Genomic DNA, 22,319 nt, shown 5'->3' with positions numbered 1-22,319 from the left:
CTTATTTTCGATGAGCCCTTCTAACAAAAAAGTGAAGTACTCCTTCACTCCCCCGTGTTTATATATTTCAGAAAGCCCAAATATATACTTTACTTTATTGAAAATACAGAATGCTATCATGCCATCTACTGTTACTGCTCATATGTTCCATTAAATATTATTTGGTATAATGTTTTATGTCTTTGACATTAAATACTGTTTTGTGTTCATTGATGGCTTCAGGAGGATTATATAGCATTTTGGGCCAAATATACAGCACAGGAGACCAAAACTAGACAGTAAAATAGCAAAAATCTCAACAGCTACAATGTATTTGCCCTTAGTACTGATATAAGCAGGAATGAAAGTCGACCATACACAGAGGAAGATCAACATGCTGAAAGTAATATATTTGGTCTCGTTGAAGCTGTCTGGTAAGTTCCTAGCCAAAAAGGCAACAACAAAACTTATTGTAGCCAGGAAGGCCAAGTAACCTATGGTGCAGTAGAACATGACAACGGACCCCATGTTACAGTCCAAGAGGATAACACCATTTAGGACTTCATAGTTCCATTCTACAAATGGAGGAAAACCTATCTGCCACACCAGAATAATAATCACTTGGACACAGGTAGAAGAGGACACAACCAGAATGGCCGTCTTGGAACCAATCCACACTCTCAGGTTACTACCAGGTTTGGTGGCTTTGAAAGCAATGACTACTATGATAGTTTTGGCTAGAATGCATGAGACACATAGGGAGAATGTAATACCAAAGAGAGATTGTCTGACGGTGCAGGTCAGTTTGACTGGGCAACCAATGAATACCAAGGAGCATAGAAAGCAGAATATTAGGGACAACATAAGGACATAACTAAGATTACGGTTGTTTGCTTTTACCACTGTGGTGTTCCGAAACTTAAAAAATATAACAAGCACCATTATGGTGGTGATGGAGAACATAATGGATAATGATGCCATCACCAGTCCTAAAGGTTCCTCATAGGAGAGGAATTCAACAACTTTCGCGATGCACTTCGTCCTTTCGCTGTTTGGCCAAAAATCTTCTGGGCAACGGAAACAACGAACAGAATCTGGAATATAACAAATAAGCCTAGTCAAGCATAGTGACTGTCAACTTTAAAAACCTAATTGAGTACATTGTATGTAATGTTAAAGGGGTTGTCTGGTACAAATAGTCTTTTAAGGAATTATGAGTCAATAGAAGGGGGGTTCCCCATATCAGGACCCTCATCTATCAGCCAGAGTGAAGAGCAACTAGAAAGTTCCTCTCTTGTGGTTCCGTGTATTACACAAACAGCCTATGAATATTTAATGAGAACTGTGTAATGCTTAATTTCTCCTGTGGTGGCGCTGCAGGGGAATTGAGCACTTGCTGCCAGGTTCACCCATGGATTACAGTAGATCACTGAGGGTCCTGTGATCAGATTATTGCTAGGGGGTTCCTACTAACCAAAATGGATTGTATGAAGCAGAGAATCTCTTTAAGGGGGATAACATACAACAATGTATATGCTGGCCCCCATAATTTACTCCTATGGGCTATGGCCTACATGGCAAACTTAACTCAAAATTTTGAGTTACTCAATGGAATTAGTCAACAAACAGATGAAATAACTATAAAGACAAATGGAGAATAATAGTACGCACTCACTTGTTTCATTGGAAATCATTGACTCTGGGCACAAAACACAGTCAAAACAACAGACAGGTTGACCTTTCCGGGGCATCTTCCAGTGTCCTGGGGGACACGTGCCACTACAGACGGATAGCGGTAGCTGGAATGATATAATTGCAATATGTTTTTTCCTTACTTTAATATTTTTTTTCGAGAGGGAAATTTTATAGGGAATTTAGGTTACCTGTCCTCCAGCCCAGAAGATGGCACTGTCATTGATAGAGAGCTTTTCACTAATGTAATCATTAAAGGTCCCAACTTTCATAAATTGACGTCTGTTGTCCTCGAGATGCCAATTCAAAATGTCAAAGTCCCCGTAAATGTCTCCGTTACCATCAAATAACACATGTTCTCCAGCAGTATTCACAAAGTGAACCCTTTTTAAGTAATGAAGTAGCTGTTATTAATAAATAGATATATTTTGGGGTTACTAAATGTGTTTATGGATACAATCCTTACTTTACTTATCTTAGGGGTGTGCAATGTCTGAGGTAGATACATAGATCTCTATGGACATATGGACATACTATATCTTTATAGCTTTATCTGTATCACTTCCCCTGAAGTCACACAGGCTTCGGCCTTATGCACATGATAGAGCCATGGACATAGAGCCTATATGGTGGCATCCAGAGGTACATACCGCCCCATAGGGTACTGTATTATGGCTCCGTTTCATGTGGTGCATGAGCCCCTAAAGGTTTGAACTCAACACATTTTTGTAATCTGGGACCATGGAAGGAGATGTTTAGGGGTCACATACTTTTGGTTACCTTTAATACAGTAAATTGACATTGATGTCAACTAGAAGTTCTTCTTTAACTACTCTAATATTGGCCATCCTAAATATTTTTCAAATATTGGGAGTAAAACTTACCTGCCAGGGTTGTATGTCATGTTTATTGGCACAAGATTTTTCATGGAAGGGTCCTCCACCAGGACTGCAGTACAGTAGGTTGTGCAGAGCATGAGCAATGGCATGAACAGCATTATGGGCCATGTTTACGGATTGTGATGTTGGATCATTGAATTCTGCCATGTCATTGGTCACCACCTTCTCCAATCCTGTACAAGTCTCATTCCCTAGACCAAAATTTACCAGCGAGGAGACATTCACCTCAGCTTCAGGCCACTTGCAGTTGAATAGCACCTCCCAAAAATGTTGGACATATAGCATTCTCGGGTATTTATTGGGATGGAAAGACTGCAGGAAATTGGAAAAACTGGGAGGAATTTTTCTACTCCTTGCAATTCCTATGGTGCCTTTAAATATGTTCCAAAAATACTTTTGAGCAATGGGTGTGGTGTACCATGCTTCCGTGCCTATCCAAACTTTTCTATTGAGATTTTGTTCAAGGACCTCCCGAAAAATTAAAAAAATTTCTGCATTACTACAATAGAGAATAATTACGTTGGCTGTTGATCGTCCAAAAATTTCTACCGTTTTTTGGATTCTATTGGTGTTGAAATTTAAATTCACAGTTTCAAAAAACTCAAAGCAAATTCCGTTCTTAGTAGCTTCTCTTCTGAGTTGTAAAGCTCCTTGTACAAAGTAATCTGCTGAGGAAGTAATCACCCCTATCCAGGTCCACCCAAATCTCTTGCACAATCCAATCAAAGCTTGAGGCTGGCTCCCCGTACTTACAGAAGTCCTTAAAAACGATGGGAACTCAATTTTGTTGCTCAAGGATGGAAGAGAGGCCATGTAACTGACCTGAGAAAAAAATTACAAAAATAGATAAGAGAAGAGCATATTAAACAGATCTTGTATCCTATTGTATAAAAAACAGGGCCTACGGTAGGGCCGGTGTTAGTGTCAGGCGAACATTGGAAGATGCCATTGCCCACTGGGTTTAGAGGGTCCAAGAACATCTGGGTTAACATTCTCTATGCTTTCAAGCCGTCACCCATGGACCCACATACACCTGGAGACTGCTCTGGTCTACAGTAACATGAAGCAATGTAATGGTATAATAACTCAATTTCTGGTGCCTAGTTGGATAAAACTACAGCCAGCTCAGAAGGGATAAAGAATTGAGGTAGTCATCTAGACTTGTTAAGTCTTTATGAAGACTTTTCATTAAAGGGGTTCTCCCCTTTGGACAATCCCTTGTTGTTAGAAGGGTTCCTTGAAAATAAGCTGATCCCATGTCGTCTCACTGCTGAGAACCCCAGTGATCAGCTATAATCATTGGAGAACTTGAAAGCAAGTGTTCAATTCCCCTGCAGCACCGCCACAGGGGAAATTAAGTATTACAAGGTGCCTATTAGAATCAGTTCCCTGTCCATATAAAGCTGGGTCCTCCAGAGACAAAGAGAGACTTTTTTTAAGCTGCTCCCCAGCAGTCATCTGAAATAAGGACACCCTAAGATCTCTCTAGTTAACTGGTAGGATCTGGTTCATCAGCCTGGCTCATGAGACAATCTTTCATACAGCAATATCACAGCTGATCTTGTATAATAGTTATTATCTTGAAGAGATTTGAGACTGGTTGTCTACCTACTTGAGGTAACCTCCATAGACCAAGCACTCTTGCTATTGCCACTGAAGAACTTGATATATCTCCAATAACTGCTGGGACAATAGGCTGCGGTCCACAGTTGTAATTTGGGGTTTGGTCTCCACTACTTGACGTAGTCTGGAAAATTGCCTGAAGCGATGCTGAATCAGAGAAGCAAGAATCAAACATCTGGAACCCCAGCGTGATGTTTGGTAGCAGAGCTGGATTTTCATTTACTTCTTTGATAGCAAAAACTAAAGCGAGGATCGACTTGTAAAGTTCTGAGCTGAACCTGAAATATGGAAGGTGAGTTTGATCATATATTTCTGGACATGTGCACAGGTGTCATGTAAATATTGATCTAAAGAGGTCACGGAGACACATGGACTGCACTAATCTTACCATTTAACCTAAATTATTCTCATAAATATACTCCCACCTGCTCATGCCCATAGGGGGCAGTATTAGAATATTACTGCTATAGTGAAAAAATTTGACATGGTTTTGTAAGGCACGTGTATGGTGCCCTACTGCACTTCTGTATAGTGAAAGGCCCTTTTATATGGGCCAATGATCGGGCAAATGAGCATCTAAATGAACCCTCGTTTCCGATCATTGCCCTGTGCAAACAGGTCAACGATCAGCCAATGAATGAGCAAATGCATCAGCTGATCAAATTTTTTATGCGGCCAAATAAATGGTTGCTGGTCGGAAGCACATCCCCCAGTGTAAACACGGAGCCGTGCTGCCAACATGATGCAAATGCATGGGGACGAAGGTTTGTATTAATGTTCGTTCGTCCCTAGACATTAACTATCATTCCTTCTTGTAAATGGAGCTAATGACTGCCGATCCTCGCGCTGCACCGTCAGGAGACACTTGTTTTTCCGGCTAATATTGGGCCATGTAAAAGGACCTTTAGGCCGAATGGGCTTCAAAAGTTGTAACTTTTCTGATCCCCTCCTCTTGTTACCCCATACAAACCAGACCAGTGTTACTCAGCAGGGGCTTCAATAAGCACAGAAGATATGAACACTGCGCTCCACCCGTATGCGTGATGTGAGGGACATTAACCCCTTCTCGACATTCCTTGAGCATGTACAATGGAAATTGGAAGGGAAAGTGTGGAGCGGGCTCAGTAGTACTCACAAATCACATGGACGTTGAGGTGGACTTTTGGAGAATGTGACCACTGGCCTAGTAAAAGATGTAGTTAAAGGGTTGATCATTCCCAATATGATGTCTCCTTTTTCAGTGTAATCGGCCATAGAATAGATGGTGAGCGAACAGCTTGACATGGATGTCCCAACAAGGCCAAATGACAGGGTTATAACACAGAGATGAAAATAGAGACGCATTGTTTCCCTGGAAAGACAAGCAGGGTCAACATTCATAGATATAGAGAAGTAAGCTACATACATGGTCACTGAACATACATAGTAACTGTACATACATGGTCACACTACATACATGGTCACACTACATACATGGTCACTGTACATACATGGTCACACTACATACATGGTCACTCTACATACATGGTCACTCTACATACATAGTCATGCAAGATACATGGTTACTACATACATGGTCACTGTACATACATAGTTACTCTACATACATAGTTACTCTACATACATGGTCACTCTACATACATAGTTACTCTATATACATGGTCACGCTACATACATAGTTACTCTACATACATGGTCACTCTACATACATGGTCACTCTACATACATGGTCACATTACATACATGGTCACTCTACATATATGGTTACTGTACATACATGGTCACGCTACATACATTGTCACTCTACATACATGGTTACTCTACATACATGGTCACTCTACATACATAGTTACTCTACATACATGGTCATGCAAGATACATGGTTGCTACATACATGGTCACTCTACATGCATGGTCACGCTACATACATGTTTACTCTACATACATGGTCACTCTACATACATGGTCACGGTACATACATGGTCACTCTACATACATGGTCACTCTACATACATAGTTACTCTCCATACATGGTCATGCAAGATACATGGTAACTACACACATGGTCACTGTACATACTGTACATGGTCAACCTACAAATGTAGTCACTCTACATACAGGATCACTCTACATACATGGTCACTACATACATGGTCACTCTTCATACATAGTAACTGTACATACATGGTCACTCTTCATACATGGTCACTATAAAATACATGGTCACTCTAGATATATGGTCACTGTACATACAAAGTAAATTGATATACTTTGAATCTTTACGCTTTGCCCCAATGTCCTCGGTAATTGGGTAATTATCTATTGATTCACTGTGGGAAAGAACTGCTTAATAAAATGTCCGTCTATTGTTATGTGCTTATTATACCTTATGGTGGTGCTGAGGCCTCTTTACTAACGGTTCCGGCACCCTCAAAATCCTTGTATGAGAAAGAAAATGGCTGAAAATTAAACACAGACATGGATAACTGGTAGGCAACACTCTCTAATCACCGTATTACCATCCTCATCACCAATGATTATCAATTATTTAAGAGGTTCCACTATTTAAAACCTTAAGGGTCACCATTGTCCTCCTATAGTTGTCTTACCTTGATGTAAATTGAAACAAAAAGATATATTGAGTTTTACCATATTCGCTATCGTATTAGGGTCTAATGTTCCTATAAATAGTAGTATAACCTGATTTATTTTTTGTTATTCCAAAAAATTAAAATCTTTAAAAAAAATGCTTGATTGTATTCGGATCTATGATTAGGATTTAATTACAACAAGCTATCTCCTAATTTACACTTTAAAAAAATAACCCCTATAAAAATAACAAAAAAAACCCTTCCACCCAAAAGCTCATCGATGAGTTTATTGTTGTATTCAGACATAGACAAACAGAGAGAGAACTTGCCTTCTCCAATCCACAGATTCACGGAAGCCCAATGTGGAGCCTACTGAAGCCTTGATGTGAGCTGCCCAAGGTCCCGTTACAAAGGGATTTATATCATGAATGGTCAGTAGGGAGAGATTATCGTTGTCCTCAAGGAATTTCCTACAACGCCCAGTAACACATTCTATAATTGTCATTTATGATTGTCTGTACCATATATTTAATATTGGCCATTATGATTTCCACAGTATAATTATATCATTCAGTATAATTGTAACTATATGTTTAGGAAGCTGGCACCAGATGCTACTCAACAGTTTTGATGGCCTAATTTTTGCTCATTTTTATGTATAAAATGATAATAAAAAAATCAAATAATATATATTAATTTATATTACATTTTTATATTTATATAATAAGCATTTTGCTTTAATAAAAAATATTAAACAAGAAATATAAAATAAAATAAAAACATCTAAAGAAAAACTAAAAACAAGAACAATCGGAAAAGGATGTTTAGTAGCTACTTTGGTATTATAATTATTCGGTATTTTTAAATTATGTTGGAAAATAGAGTTTTTTACATTTTTGGCTTCCAATAAAATTGCCACTATTGTGTGTTGAGATAGGGAAATTAGATTAGATTGCTAATTGTAGCTCTATTAGTAAAATAAAAATTACGATTCCACAAGTGTACATGATCCTGATATATGAAATGAGTATTTAAGCTTAAAAATAATTTACATTATACTTTTAAATGCAGCTAATAATAAATGTATTCAAATAAAAAATAAAACATAAATCATTTAATTTAATAGGAAATCGCCAATATTAAAATTATAATTCTTAATAATCAGCTATTATTAATAAATAAAAATATTACTTTTATTTTATTTATAATTCTCAATTGTTAATAATAAAATGTTTCCAATTAATAATAATGTCAAAATATACCGATATAAAATATATATATTTTTAAAATGATTAATTGTTTATATAAGATGCATTTAATCCAGGTGAATAAATATAAAAAAATATCATTATTAATACATACAATATTTTATTTTCATTTGATTTAAAATGGTTAATTGCCTATTTTAAAATTAATAACATTAATAAATATAATCTTAAAATATAATTATTCATAAATGTAAATCTGTGTATTTAAAATCAAAGCATATTAAAAAAAAATTATAAAATTATTTACATTTGTTTTTTACTATTTGTTGTTTTTTCTGTTATCTACAACTTAGCTCAATTTTTTTTTTAAATTATTAGATTTTTTCATTTTACAACATCCCTGTCTTACTTTATTTTACACTTTCTGACTGCCCACCCGCTATTTGATAGGAAGCAGCCACAGCGGTGGGTTCTAGAAAAGATGCGATCCAATTACGTTTTCTAGGACAAAAAAACAGATGGAAGATTTACATGCCAGGCTACACTGTGTAATATCAATTTATGGCCAAATAAACTGGCAGGTACAATCTAAGGACAATGTAATTTTAATATGTATATAATGACAACGTTTTATTTTAAATTACTAAAAAAAATTGTAAACATTTTAAAAAATGTTTTTGAATTTCAAATTTCTTTAGGGTTATACAATTAGAGTTAAGCACTTACAACTTTATTCAATTTAACATATATTTGTGATAAATCAATTTCCCTTTTTCATTGTATGCTCTTTTCAACAAAATGGGAACAGAAATATTATGTTTTTTAAATTCCTTTATGTATAGAAATAAATGAAAAGATTATCTAAAAGCCATAACAAAATAGTTTTTGAATAAACATATTAATAAATAGAAAAAACATACACTACCGTTCAAAAGTTTGGGGTCACCCAGAAAATTTTGTGTTTTCCATGAAAACTCACACTTATATTTATCAAATGAGTTGCAAAATGACTAGAAAATATAGTCAAGACATTGACAATGTTAGAAATAATGATTTTTATTTTAAATAATAATTTTCTCCTTCAAACTTTGCTTTGGTCTTGGAATGCTCCATTTGCAGCAATTACAGCATTGCAGACCTTTGGCATTCTAGCTGTTAATTTGCTGAGGTAATCGGGAGAAATTTCACCCCATGCTTCCAGAAGCCCCTCCCACAAGTTGGATTGGCTTGATGGGCACTTCTTGCGTACCATACGGTCAAGCTGCTCCCACAACAGCTCTATGGGGTCGAGATCTGGTGACTGCGCTGGCCACTCCATTACAGATAGAATACCAGCTGCCGGCTTCTTCCCTAAATAGTTCTTGCATAATTTGGAGGTGTGCTTTGGGTCATTGTCCTGTTGTAGGATGAAATTGGCTCCAATCAAGCGCTGTCCACAGGGTATGGCATGGCGTTGCAAAATGGAGTGATAGCCTTCCTTATTCAAAATCCCTTTTACCTTGTACAAATCTCCCACTTTACCAGCACCAAAGCAACCCCAGACCATCACATTACCTCCCCCATGCTTGACAGATGGCGTCAGGCACTCTTCCAGCATCTTTTCAGTTGTTCTGCGTCTCACAAATGTTCTTCTGTGTGATCCAAACACCTCAAACTTCGATTCCTCTGTCCATAACACTTTTTTTCCAATCTTCCTCTGTCCAATGTCTGTGTGCTTTTGCCCATATTAATCTTTTCCTTTTATTAGCCAGTCTCAGATATGGCTTTTTCTTTGCCACTCTGCCCTGAAGGCCAGCATCCCGGAGTCGCCTCTTCACTGTAGACGTTGACACTGGCATTTTGCGGGTACTATTTAATGAAGCTGCCAGTTGAGGACCTGTGAGTTCTCAAACTAGAGACTCTAATGTACTTGTCTTGTTGCTCAGTTGTGAAGCGGGGACTCCCACTTCTCTTTCTACTCTGGTTAGAGCCTGTGTGTGCTGTCCTCTGAAGGGAGTAGTACACACCGTTGTAGGAAATCTTCAGTTTCTTGGCAATTTCTCGCATTTCTAAGAACAAGAATAGACTGTCGAGTTTCACATGAAAGTTCTCTTTTTCTAGCCATTTTGAGAGTTTAATCGAACCCACAAATGTAATGCTCCAGATTCTCAACTAGCTCAAAGGAAGGTCAATTTTATAGCTCCTCTAAACAGCAAAACTGTTTACAGCAGTGCTAACATAATTGCACAAGGGTTTTCAAGTGTTTTCTAATCATCCATTAGCCTTCTAACACAGTTACAAACACAATGTACCATTAGAAGACTGGAGTGATGGTTGCTGGAAATGGGCCTCTATACACCTATGTAGATATTGCATTAAAAACCAGACGTTTGCAGCTAGAATAGTCATTTAGCACATTAACAATGTATAGAGTGTATTTCTGATTAATTTAATGTTATCTTCATTGAAAAAAACTGTGCTTTTCTTTAAAAAATAAGGAAATTTCTAAGTGACCCTAAACTTTTGAACGGTAGTGTAAATGGTACAAAAATTCTAATAAAAAATCTACAATGATTAAATAATAATCAATTATTTAAAAAAAAATAAAAATATAAAATAACAATACTATTATTAGAGCTTTTTATTATTACAGTTTAACTAAACTTGGACAATAAATGTTTGTGTGTGTTCATCATATAACATTTTGGACCAAATAAACAGCACAGAAGTTCAAAACTAGATAGAAATATGGCAAAAATCTCAACTGCTACAATGTATTTGCCCGTAGTACTGAGATAAGCAGGAATGAAGGTCGACCAGACACTAAGGAAGGTCAACATGCTGAAGGTAATATGTTTGGCTTCATTAAAGTGTGCGGTAAGTTCCTAGCCAAAAAGGCAACAACAAGAAGGTCAAGTATCCTATGGTGCAGTAGAACATGACAACGGACCCTTCATTACATTCCAGTAGGATTTTCTCAGCTATGGTTATGATAAACATATAGTAGAGATGGAGGAAGACTAAACAGCCACACCTTGATAATAAACACCTGTACAAAAGTGGCAACAATCAAGATGGCCGTCCCAGTACTTCCCCATATACTCAGGTTACTGCTGGGTCTGGTTAATGTAAAAGCAATAATCACCATGATGGTTTTGTAAAAGATGCCAGAGATGTATAGAGAGAATGTATTTACAAAGTGTGATTATCTGCCAGCCTGTCTGGGCATCCGATGAACGTCAAGGAGCGGAGGAAGGACATTAAGTAAAGCAGGTGTAATGTCTGTGGTCGCTGACCACGAACTTCTTGCATCCAGTCGACGCCCTTCTCTCCAGAGATGCCTGCACATGCGGCCGTCCTGTTCCACAGTGACCACCAGGGTGTGCTCGCGAGCTCAGTCCAACCTTGGAGCTCACACAGGTGTGAGATTGAGCTGATTGCTCCCAGAGCAACCTGGACTATAAGAAGGGCTCTGCCCCTTCCTGCCTTGCCTGAGCCTTGTTGTCGTTTCCCTAATTTGTCTATGGAAATGGTCTCCTAGTGTTTTCCAGTTCCCAGTGTTTCCCGTTCCAGCTACCTGTAACCTGTATCCCGTGCTATCCTGGTCAAGTGCCGTATCGAGTTGGAGCCGTGCTGCGCTGAGTACCATGCCTGTCCTGCTTCACCACACCTGGCACCTGCCTGCTGCCTAGTCCCAGCCGAGCCTGTCTTACTACTGTCTGAGCTACCACAGGTACACCTATATGAACTATAGACTGTGATCTGTGTCCTGTTGGACAGCTGCCATACCTTCAAGGCAGTACAGCCCAGTGGGCCACGTACCCTTCGTGACAGTAGGCACAAGCCATGGACCACGCTGGTCGATCCAAGACCATGACGACGTCACAGGAGATGCAGGAGGATATGCTAGACCTCTGGTCTCGACAGGACCAACTCCTCCAGGCATTGAACATTATTGCACATCAGCTAGAGGTGCAAACTGCCGTTCCTCCTACTACACCTCCTGGCAGTACAGATCCTCCGACTACACCTCCTGGCAGTGCTGACCCCCGATTTTCTTTGCCGCTTCCTGACCGCTATGATGGAGACGCGAACACCTGCAGTGGATTTTTGAACCAGTTCCAGATCCACTTTAGCCTGTATGCAAGGGCATTTGCGTCTGACGGCGCAAGGGTCGCTTTCATCATCTCTCTCCTCACTGCCAGGGCTCTTGCATGGGCGAACCCTATATCGGAGAGACAAGGACCAGAGACCCGTGACTTCCAGGGGTTCCTTCGGACATTTCGCACGGTGTTTGCGGAGCCTGGACGAGTGTCGTCTGCAGCTGCCTCCTTGCTAAAACTATGCCAGGGAGACACCTCTGTGGGCGAGTATGCCATCCACTTCCGCACCCTGGCGGGAGAATTGTTGTGGAACAATGAGGCCCTGGTGGCTACATTCTGGCAGGGACTGTCTCCTGAGATTAAGGACAAGCTTGCCACCCGAGATCTACCGTCTACCTTTGATGACCTCATCCTTCTGGCCTCCCGGATTGATATAAGGATCCGAGAACGGTTCCAAGAAGCTTGTCGGGAGGGGCAACTCCCTAGCCCGTTTCCTACTTTGCAACAACCCCTGTTGTCCTCAGATGCTGATCCTCCAAAGGAGTCTGTGAGGACGGACCAGTTTAAGCTGTCTACCTAGGAGAGACAACGCAGATGCACCTCGGGACTCTTTCTATATTGCGGCCTCAGAGGCCATCTTGTGCGTCTGTGCCCCCAAAAGCCTCAGAACCTAGTTTTGGCGGGAGAGACAACCCTGGGCAAAAAAGTACTTTTTTCTAAATTGTCCATTCCTGTGACCATAGTGTCCGGCGAAATAACGCACCGGGTCTCTGCTTATCTGGAATCTGGATCCACTGCTAATTTCATTGGAAGAGATCTGGTGGATTTTCTCCAATTGCCCACAACCCCTCTGGAGAGAGATTTGAGGGTTGCATCTGTAAATGGACTACCTCTGCTAGACCCGGTTGTAGCTGTGACCAAGCCGCTGAGGCTCCAAGTGGGAGCCCTCCATTCCGAGCTCCTCTCGTTCTTTGTCCTGGCTAAAGCTGTCGACCCTGTGCTGCTGGGCCTGCCCTGGCTCCGACTACATGCCTCAGTTCTGGACTGGAATTCTGGAGAGGTTCTCCAGTGGGGTTCCGAGTGTCTCAACCGCTGCCTGGTACGGGTTCATCCGGCTCAGCCTCCTCTGCCTCGGTCCTTGGCAGGATTGCCTTGTCATTATTCCACGTTCTCGGATGTCTTCAGCAAGAAAGAGGTGGAGACGCTTCCCCTACACCGGGCGTCCTATAGAGCTGATTCCTGGTGCATCCTTTCCCCGTAGTAGGGTATATCCTGTCTCCTTGCCAGAGACTCAGTCCATGTCTGCTTATATTAAGGAGAACATGGAGCTGGGTTCTTCTCCGTCAAGAAAAAAGGATGGTTCTCTGCGGCCCTGCATTGACTACCGGGTTCTCAACCAGATCACAGTAAAAAACAGATATCCGTTGCTATTGATCTCTGAACTGTTTGATCGCATACGAGGAGCCAAAAAAATTTCTAAGCTAGACCTGCGGGGCGCTTATAACCTAATCCGGATTCACTGGGGTGACGAATGAAAGACGGCATTTAACACTCGTGACGGACACTATGAATATCTAGTAATGCCCTTCGGCCTGTGCCTGATGCCCCCTGGCAACATATTGCTATGGACTTTGTCACGGACCTGCCTCCCTCTGCGGGATGCAGTGTGATCTTGGTGGTGGTGGACTGATTTTCGAAGATGGCTCACTTCGTTCCGCTGGTCTACCGGTCTACCTTCTGCATCTTGACTGGCCGCCCTCTTCATCCAACACATCTTCCGCCTGCACGGCTTGCCTAGGCATATTGTGTCTGATCGGGGGGTTCAGTTCACCTCAAAGTTCTGGAGAGCCCTCTGTGGACTCCTCGGTGTGAAGTTGGACTTTTCCTCAGCCTACCATCCTCAGTCCAATGGTCAAGTCGAGAGGATCAGCCAAATCATGGAGAACTACCTACGACACTTCATCTCCAAGCAGCATGGTGACTGGGTGCAGCTTCTTTCTTGGGCCGAGTTCTCGTATAATAATCATACTAGCGAGTCCACAAGACATACACCATTCTTCATAGTTTATGGCCAACACCCACTACTCCCTCTTCCGGTGTCCGCTATGTCCTAAGTGCCCGCAGCTGATTCTGCTTTGAGGGACTTCCTGCGGATCTGGCAGCAGACCCGATCCTCCATTTTGCTGGCAGTGGATCGCATGAAACGTAAGGCAGACACAAAGAGAAGAGAACCTCCCCAGTTTTCTCCAGGTACCAAGGACTGGCTGTCCTCCAGAAATATCCGGCTGAGGGTGCATTGGACCCTTCGAGATCTTGCCACAGATTAACCCGTTCTCCTACAAGCTTCGGCTGCCTCCTATCCTCCGGATTCCCAACTCCTTTCACGTTTCTCTTCTGAAACATGTGGTCCTGAACCGCTACTCTAAGACTCAGCCCTGCAGTTGCCCCCAGCGGTTCTTCCGAGATATTTGAGGTTAGGGAGATCCTGGACACCAAAAAAGTAAGAGGAAGAACCTTTTATTTAGTAGATTGGAGGGGGTTTGGTCCAGAAGAGAGGTCCTGGGAGCCAGAGGAGAATCTCAATGCTCCTACCCTCATTAAGAAGTTTCTCTCGTTCTGGTCCCAAGAAGAGGGGGCGTAAGAGGGGGTATACTGCAACATCTGTGGTCTCTGACCACGAACTCCTTCTCTCCAGCGATGTCTGCACATGCGGCCGTCCTGTTCCACAGCGACCACCAGGGTGCGCTCGCCAGCTCAGTCCAGACAAGGAGCTATCCTGGTCAAGTGCCGTGTTGAGCTGAAGTCGTTCTGTGCTGTGTACCACGCCTGTCCTGCTGCCTAGTCCCAGCCGAGCCTGTCTTGCTACTGTCTGAGCTACCACACTACACTATACGAACTATAGACTGTGACCTGTGTCCTGTTGGTCAGCTGCCATATCGTCAAGGCGGTTCAGCCCAGTGGGTCCACATACCTAACGTGACAGGGGGCAGAATTATAGTAGTTATATTCTTATATATAGTGGGCAGTATTATATTAGTTATATTCTTGTATATAGGGAGCAGTATTATAGTAGTTTATTTAAGTCTTGTATATAGGGGCAGTATTATAATAGTTATAATCTTGTATATAGGGGCAGTATTATAGTAGTTCTATTCTTGTATATAGGGGCAGTATTATAGTAGTTATATTCTTGTACATAGGGGCAGTATTATAGTAGTTATATTCTTGTTCATAGGGGGCAGTTTTATAGTAGTTATATACTTGTATATAGGGGGCAGTATTATAGTAGATATATTCTTGTATATAGGGGCAGTATTATGGTAGTTATATTCTTGTATATAGGGGCAGTATTATAGTAGTTATATTCTTGTATATAGGGGCAGTATTATAGTACTTATATTCTTGTATATAGGGGGCCAGTATTTTAGTAGTTCTATTCTTGTATATAGGGGCAGTATTATAGTACTTATATTCTTGTATATAGGGGGGCAGTATTTTAGTAGTTCTATTCTTGTATATAGGGGCAGTATTATAGTAGTTATATTCTTGTATATAGGAGGCAGTATTATAGTAGTTATATTCTTGTATATAGGAGCAGTATTATAGTAGTTATATTCTTGTATATAGGGGCAGTACTATAGTAGATATATTCTTGTATATAGGGGCAGTATTATAATAGTTATATTCTTGTATATAGGAGGAGGTATTATAGTAGTTATATTCTTGTATATAGGAGCAGTATTATAGTAGTTATATTCTTGTACATAGGAGGCAGTATTATAGTAGTTATATACTTGTATATTGGGGGCAGTACTGTAGTAGTTACATTCTTGTATATAGGAGCAGTATTATAGAAGTTATATTCTTCTATGTAGGGGGCAGTATTATAGTAGTTATATTCTTGTATATAGGGGCAGTATTATAGTAGTTATATACTTGTATATAGGGGCAGTATTATAGTAGTTATATTCTTGTATATACGGGCAGTATTATAGTAGTTCTATTCTTGTATATAGGGGCAGTATTATAGTAGTTATATTCTTGTATATATAGGGGCAGTATTATAGTAGTTATATTCTTGTATATAGGGGCAGCATTATAGTAGTTATATTCTTATATATAGGGGCAGTATTATAGTAGTTATATTCTTGTATATAGGGGGCAGTATTATAGTAGTTATATTCTTGTATATATAGGGGCAGTATTATAGTAGTTATATTCTTGTATATAGGGGCAGTATTATAGTTGTAAAGGATCTGCCAGGCACAGCTTCTGTGTCAACGCCCATAGGTAATCAGTCTGCACCTGCTTCTATGTCTGTGAGACTGACTCCATCTTCCACCACTCAGGATGGCAGGCTTAGGAGTGGGAGAGCCTATCACAGCCTGGCCAGACGGAGCTAGCTCCCGCCCTCTGTCTATTTATACCTGCCTTTCCTGTTCCTCCTTGCTTGTGATTCTTCTCGTTTGGTTTCCTGGCCCTGCTGCAGCTTCTGAACTATTTGACCCTGCTTCATATTGACCCTGGCTTACTGACTACTCTCCTGCTCTGCGTTTGGTACCTCGTACACTCCTGGTTTGACTCGGCTTGTTCACTACTCTCCTGCTCTGCGTTTGGTACCTCGTACACTCCTGGTTTGACTCGGCTCGTTCACCACTTTTGTTGCTCACGGTGTTGCCGTGGGCAACTACCCCATCTCCCTTAGCTTCTGTGTACCCTTGTCTGTTTGTCTGTCGTGCACTTATTGAGCGTAGGGACCGTCGCCCAGTTGTACCCCGTCGCCTAGGGCGGGTCGTTGCAAGTAGGCAGGGACTGAGTGGCGGGTAGATTAGGGCTCACTTGTCTGTTTCCCTACCCCCATCATTACAATAGTAGTTATATTCTTGTATATAGTGGGCAGTATTATAGTAGTTATAATTGTGTATATAGTGGGCAGTATTATAGTAGTTATATTCTTGTATATAGGGGGCAGTAGTATAGTAGTTATATTCTTGTACATAGGGGGCAGTATTATAGTAGTTATATTCTTGTACATAGGGGGCAGTAGTATAGTAGTTATATTCTTGTACATAGGGGGCAGTATTATAGTAGTTATATTCTTGTACATAGGGGGCAGTATTATAGTAGTTATATTCTTGTATATAGGGGGCAGTATTATAGTAGTTATATTCTTGTATATAGAGGGCAGTATTATAGTAGTTATATTGTTGTACATAGGGGGCAGTATCATAGTAGTTATAGTCTTGTATATAGGGGCAGTATTATAGTAGTTATAATTTTGTACATGGAGCTCAGCATTACAGTTATATTCTTGTATATAGGGGGCAGTATTATAGTAGTTATATTCTTGTATATAGTGGGCAGTATTATAGTAGTTATATTCCTGTATATAGGGGGCAGTATTATAGCAGTTATATTTTTGAACATGATCATCTGTAAATTGACTACTTTTCTGGGTTAGAAATCCACTCTGTGGGATCATTACTTTTCTTTTTTCATTACTCGGCAAGGGCCAAGATTGAAATGTAATCTTCTTAAGGCAAAAAGAACATGAAATGTGTTTTCCATCCTGAGGAATGATAGGAGTGACCTTTAAAATTAAAAAAAGTTTGTTATTTGACCTGCAAAGACTACTTTTTAGTGAAATCAATGTATATGCTGTATTGATTGAGTTTTGTTATATTTAGTTTTTTCTACTTGATACAGATGCTATTGGAATATTTTTAGTCTCAATGTAACTGATGTGGGGATATGACTACATATAAATGTCTGGAGATATTAGTATGTTTAGAGTTACTAAATTCTGGCTCATTTATATGCTATAGGGACACAGGGTGGTCTGCGGGGAGTCTGTTCCTCCTTTTCTGTGTGTATATAGTGCACATATTAGAGAGTCTACAATCTTATTGAGGTGCATATTGTGACCGGTGCTGACAGGTAAGATGCTAAAGACCGTAATATTGTACTTATGATTCTATCACTGACAAGTCTATAGGGTGGTTGCAGTTGACAAGACCTCATACAGGGCAGACGTCTGATACTGCAGGGTATATTATTAAAATAATTTTTATAGATTTTCTCTAAAGAATCAGCCTATCCAGCAGGGGGCACATACAAAATATTAATATTCTAAACCAAAATTTTCCAATTCCAATTCTTTAGCCCAAAAAAATTAAAATTTTGAATTCCAGAAAAGTGTTGTTTTTACACTTTTGACATCAACCTCAGCAGATATGGGAAGGGCTTAGCTAAGAAGAGGTGTAAAATGTGCCCAATTTCTTGAAGATGTGTAGCATTTTTGCCGTACATTATTGGTGCACATGTTCTCCAGCCAGTGGTATAGGCTTTGAAGATAGTTGGGTTTAGCTAAAAATGTAAGACAAAAGGCATAACAATTAAGGAATATAAGTCCATTGTGTAATGTTAAGAAGTGTGGTAAGTTTTGAAATAAGTGGTGCTCTCCGGATGTGTGAGGAAGAACAACCCAGAATAGAGGTGCAGCACAGGAGAAGACCTGGAAATATCAGTGGGAAGTTTTAATAGGGGAGGAGGACAAAAGGTGTAGGTTATTAGCAGGATGACCATGGGGTAGTAAACAGAGTGTAGCCTTTTTACCTTAGTTCTGGTATTCTAATCATGATACATAAAGATCAAGCTGAACAAGGCCATAGGTTCTCCACCCGATAGGGAGCAGTGTGTGGAATGGAAGAGGACATGGGAAAATAAAGTTGATCTAGTTAACAAGTCCACTTTGACCCCTCAGCATGGTCCACATCGTACATGATGAGTATCTTAAATTAAACAATCAGTCCCTGGTTATGGAATTCATCCTCCTTGGGATTGTTTATGTCTCCCCTTGGAAGTCATTCATTTTCACGTTTTTTTTCACCATCTTCTTCATGACCGTGATAGGGAACAGTCTCATTATTTTGGTGGTTAGACTGAATATTTCTCTCCATACCCCCATGTACTTTTTCCTATCAAACCTTTCCTTTGTGGAACTTTGCTATACTTCTATAACAATACCTAATATCATGTCCGGGATTATAAGGGAAAGTGGTGCCATCTCCTTCGCAGGTTGCATTGTCCAAGTCTATCTGTTTACATTATGCGCCACTGCCGAGTGCATACTGCTGGCCGCCATGGCATGTGACCGCTATGTGGCAATCTGTCGGCCTTTGCGTTATACATTTATAATCAATAGGATAGTGTGTGCATATCTTGCCCTATTTGCCTGGTTGAGTGGGATTCTAAACTCAACCATCAATACCTTGGTCACCTCCAATCTAAATTTCTGTGGGTCGAATTCCATAGAACGTCTGTATTGTGAAGTCCAGCCTCTGGTACGTCTCTCCTGCTCTGACACCTACCTCAGCAACGTACTTGCCACACTTTCAGCGGCTGTGTTTGGAGTCAGTTGTCTCATCTTCATCCTTACGTCCTATACCTTTATTCTGGTGGCCATACTGAAGATGCCAAGTAGATGCAGCAGACATAAAACCTTCTCCACCTGCACCTCACACATCACTGTTGTTGTCCTTTACTATGGGGCGCTCATTTTCATGTATCTTTTGCCTAATAATAGTTCTTCACAACAGTTTGACTTGGTTGTTTCAGCGATCTACTCTATGGTGACTCCTATGCTGAACCCTATCATTTACAGTCTGAGGAACCATCAGGTTATAGAAGCTCTGAAGAACATGATGAGATGCAATTATTCACGAAAACCGATCTTGCAGCTTGATTAGGGCTTAGTATCCAAATAGTATCTAATCAGTATCTAAATAGTAGCCAACAATGCAGCGTTTTTAGATAGAAATTATAGATTACCCAGATTTGTGTCAGAGCTCAAAATTGTATACTTGGCCAAATTGCTCCATAAACAATATACAACAAATTAATTTGGAATTCATTATGTAATGAAAATGTATTTTTTCAATTTATTCTTTCTGAATATTTTGATACCATAGATGAAAAAAATATATAATTATGAGGGCTTATGAGGGCTTATTTCTTATGGCTATTGTCAAGGCTTTATTTTAATTTTCCAAAAATTCTTTAAATTTACCCAAATATTCTATTATGTATCAACTGCTTGTTATTTGTAATATTATAGCTTTATTAACAGCTTTTATTATTATTATTATTATTATTATTATTATTATTAGTAGTAGTAGTAGTAGTAGTAGTAGTAGTAGTAGTAGTAGTAGTAGTAGTAATAGTAGTAGTAGTGGTGGTAGTGGTAGTAGTAGTAGTAGCAGCGGTAGTAGTAGTAGTAGTAGTGGTAGCAGTAGTAGTAGTAGTAGTAGTAGTAGTAGTAGTAGTAGTAGAAGAAGTAGTAGTGGTAGTGGTAGTGGTAGTAGTAGAAGTAGAAGGAGTAGTAGTAGTGGTGGTATTAGTATTAGTAGTAGTGGTAGTGGTGGTAGTAGTGGTAGTGGTAGTAGTAGTAGTGGTGGTAGTGGTAGTAGTAGTGGTAGTAGTAGTAGTGGTAGCGGTAGTGGTAGTGGTAGTAGTAGTAGTGGTAGTGGTAGTAGTAGTGGTAGTGGTAGTAGTAGTGGTAGTAGTGGTAGTAGTAGTGGTAGTAGTAGTGGTAGTGGTAGTAGTAGTGGTAGTAGTGGTAGTAGTCATAGTGGTAGTGGTAGTAGTAGTGGTAGTAGTGGTAGTAGTCGTAGTAGTAGTAGTAGTAGTAGTAGTAGTAGTGGTAGTGGTAGTAGTAGTGGTAGTAGTGGTAGAGGTAGTAGTATTAGTAGTAGTGGTAGTAGTAGTGGTGGTAGTGGTAGTGGTAGTAGTAGTAGTAGTAGTAGGAGTAGTGGTAGTAGTAGTGGTAGTAGTAGTATTAGTAGTAATAGTAGTACTAGTGGTCATGGTAGTAGTAGTAGTATACTAGTAGTAGTAGTAGTATTAGTAGTAATAGTAGTACTAGTGGTCATGGTGGTAGTAGTAGTAGTAGTAGTAGTAGTAGTAGTATACTAGTAGTAGTAGTAGTAGTAGTAGTAGTAGTAGTAGTAATAGTAGTACTAGTGGTCATGGTGGTAGTAGTAGTAGTAGTAGTAGTAGTAGTATACTAGTAGTAGTAGTAGTAGTAGTATACTAGTAGTAGTAGTAGTAGTATACTAGTAGTAGTAGTAGTAGTAGTAGTAGTAGTATTAGTAGTAATAGTAGTACTAGTGGTCGTGGTGGTAGTAGTAGTATAGTAGTAGTAGTAGTAGTAGTAGTATACTACTAGTAGTAGTAGTAGTAGTAGTAGTAGTAGTAGTAGTAGTATTAGTAGTAATAGTAGTACTAGTGGTCGTGGTGGTAGTAGTAGTAGTAGTAGTAGTAGTAGTAGTAGTATAGTAGTAGTAGTAGTAGTAGTAGTAGTAGTAGTAGTAGTAGTATACTAGTAGTAGTAGTAGTAGTAGTAGTAGTAGTAGTAGTATTAGTAGTAATAGTAGTACTAGTGGTCGTGGTGGTAGTAGTAGTATAGTAGTAGTAGTAGTAGTAGTAGTAGTATACTAGTAGTAGTAGTAGTAGTAGTAGTAGTAGTAGTAGTAGTATTAGTAGTAATAGTAGTACTAGTGGTCGTGGTGGTAGTAGTAGTATAGTAGTAGTAGTAGTAGTAGTAGTAATAATAATAATAATAATAATCTTTATTTATATAGCGCCAACATATTACGCAGCACTTTACAATGTAGAGGGAACATGAAAACAATATCAGACATTACATAGTGACAAAGTTCATTTACAATTCAAACCTGGGGAGTGAGGACCCTGCTCGCAAGAGCTTACAATCTATGAGGACATAAGGGAGACACAAAGTGTAACAGTGTTTGTTCTGTACAATGGTCCGGCCATTTTTATACACATGCGGTGGTAACATAAAGCTGCATGAGCCGGTCACCAGCCAGTATCCGTGTATGACGGACATGAAGAGAAGGAGTGTGAGGGAATCTTATTCTGATGACTAATCTAAATGGAGGGCCATGAAAAGGAGTCAGATTAGGGTGTAGTAGTAGTAGGGTGTAGTAGTAGTAGTAGTAGTAGTAGTAGTAGTAGTAGTAGTAGTAGTACAAGTACAGTTTCCAAAAATGACACATTTATATAAATATTAGTTGCAATACTACTATCACTGGTATGACAACAAAAATAATGCAAATAACAGCAATAAAAATATAATAAAAAGACCAAAATATCTTAACATTTATAAAAGAAATAATAATAACAGCAGCAACAACAATAATAACATTTCTGCTACTGCTATTACTA

At 39.7% G+C, this 22,319-nt stretch overlaps 1 protein-coding gene across 1 annotated transcript; it reads right to left on the bottom strand.

Annotated features, from left to right (window-relative positions):
* Window positions 1-174: 174 nt before the first annotated feature.
* Window positions 175-19,506, bottom strand: LOC142658956 (extracellular calcium-sensing receptor-like). Its single transcript, XM_075834561.1, has 8 exons — window positions 19,445-19,506; window positions 7,114-7,254; window positions 5,329-5,544; window positions 4,183-4,471; window positions 2,556-3,392; window positions 1,863-2,075; window positions 1,655-1,778; window positions 175-1,073 (listed from the first exon to the last, which is right to left on the bottom strand). Exons 1-8 carry the CDS (start codon window positions 19,504-19,506, stop codon window positions 175-177), a joined length of 2,781 nt encoding a protein of 926 aa, XP_075690676.1.
* Window positions 19,507-22,319: the final 2,813 nt, after the last annotated feature.

The sequence above is a fragment of the Rhinoderma darwinii genome, chromosome 8 (assembly GCF_050947455.1).
Source record: "Rhinoderma darwinii isolate aRhiDar2 chromosome 8, aRhiDar2.hap1, whole genome shotgun sequence".
Lineage (NCBI taxonomy): Eukaryota > Metazoa > Chordata > Amphibia > Anura > Rhinodermatidae > Rhinoderma > Rhinoderma darwinii.
The sequence above is the reverse complement of the archived record's forward strand: the minus strand, read 5'-3'. Positions and strand labels throughout refer to the sequence as shown.

What these genes read in the sequence shown, in the direction of transcription:
- LOC142658956 (XM_075834561.1), bottom strand. Translation starts at nt 19,506, where the DNA reads ATGAAGATGAGACAACTGACTCCAAACACAGCCGCTGAAAGTGTGGCA. An exon ending in ATGACATACAACCCTGGCAG is followed by an intron (nt 2,076 to 2,555) that starts GTAAGTTTTACT and finishes TATTAATAACAG; the next exon opens with CTACTTCATTACTTAAAAAG. An exon ending in TCTTCTGGGCTGGAGGACAG is followed by an intron (nt 1,779 to 1,862) that starts GTAACCTAAATT and finishes ATATCATTCCAG; the next exon opens with CTACCGCTATCCGTCTGTAG.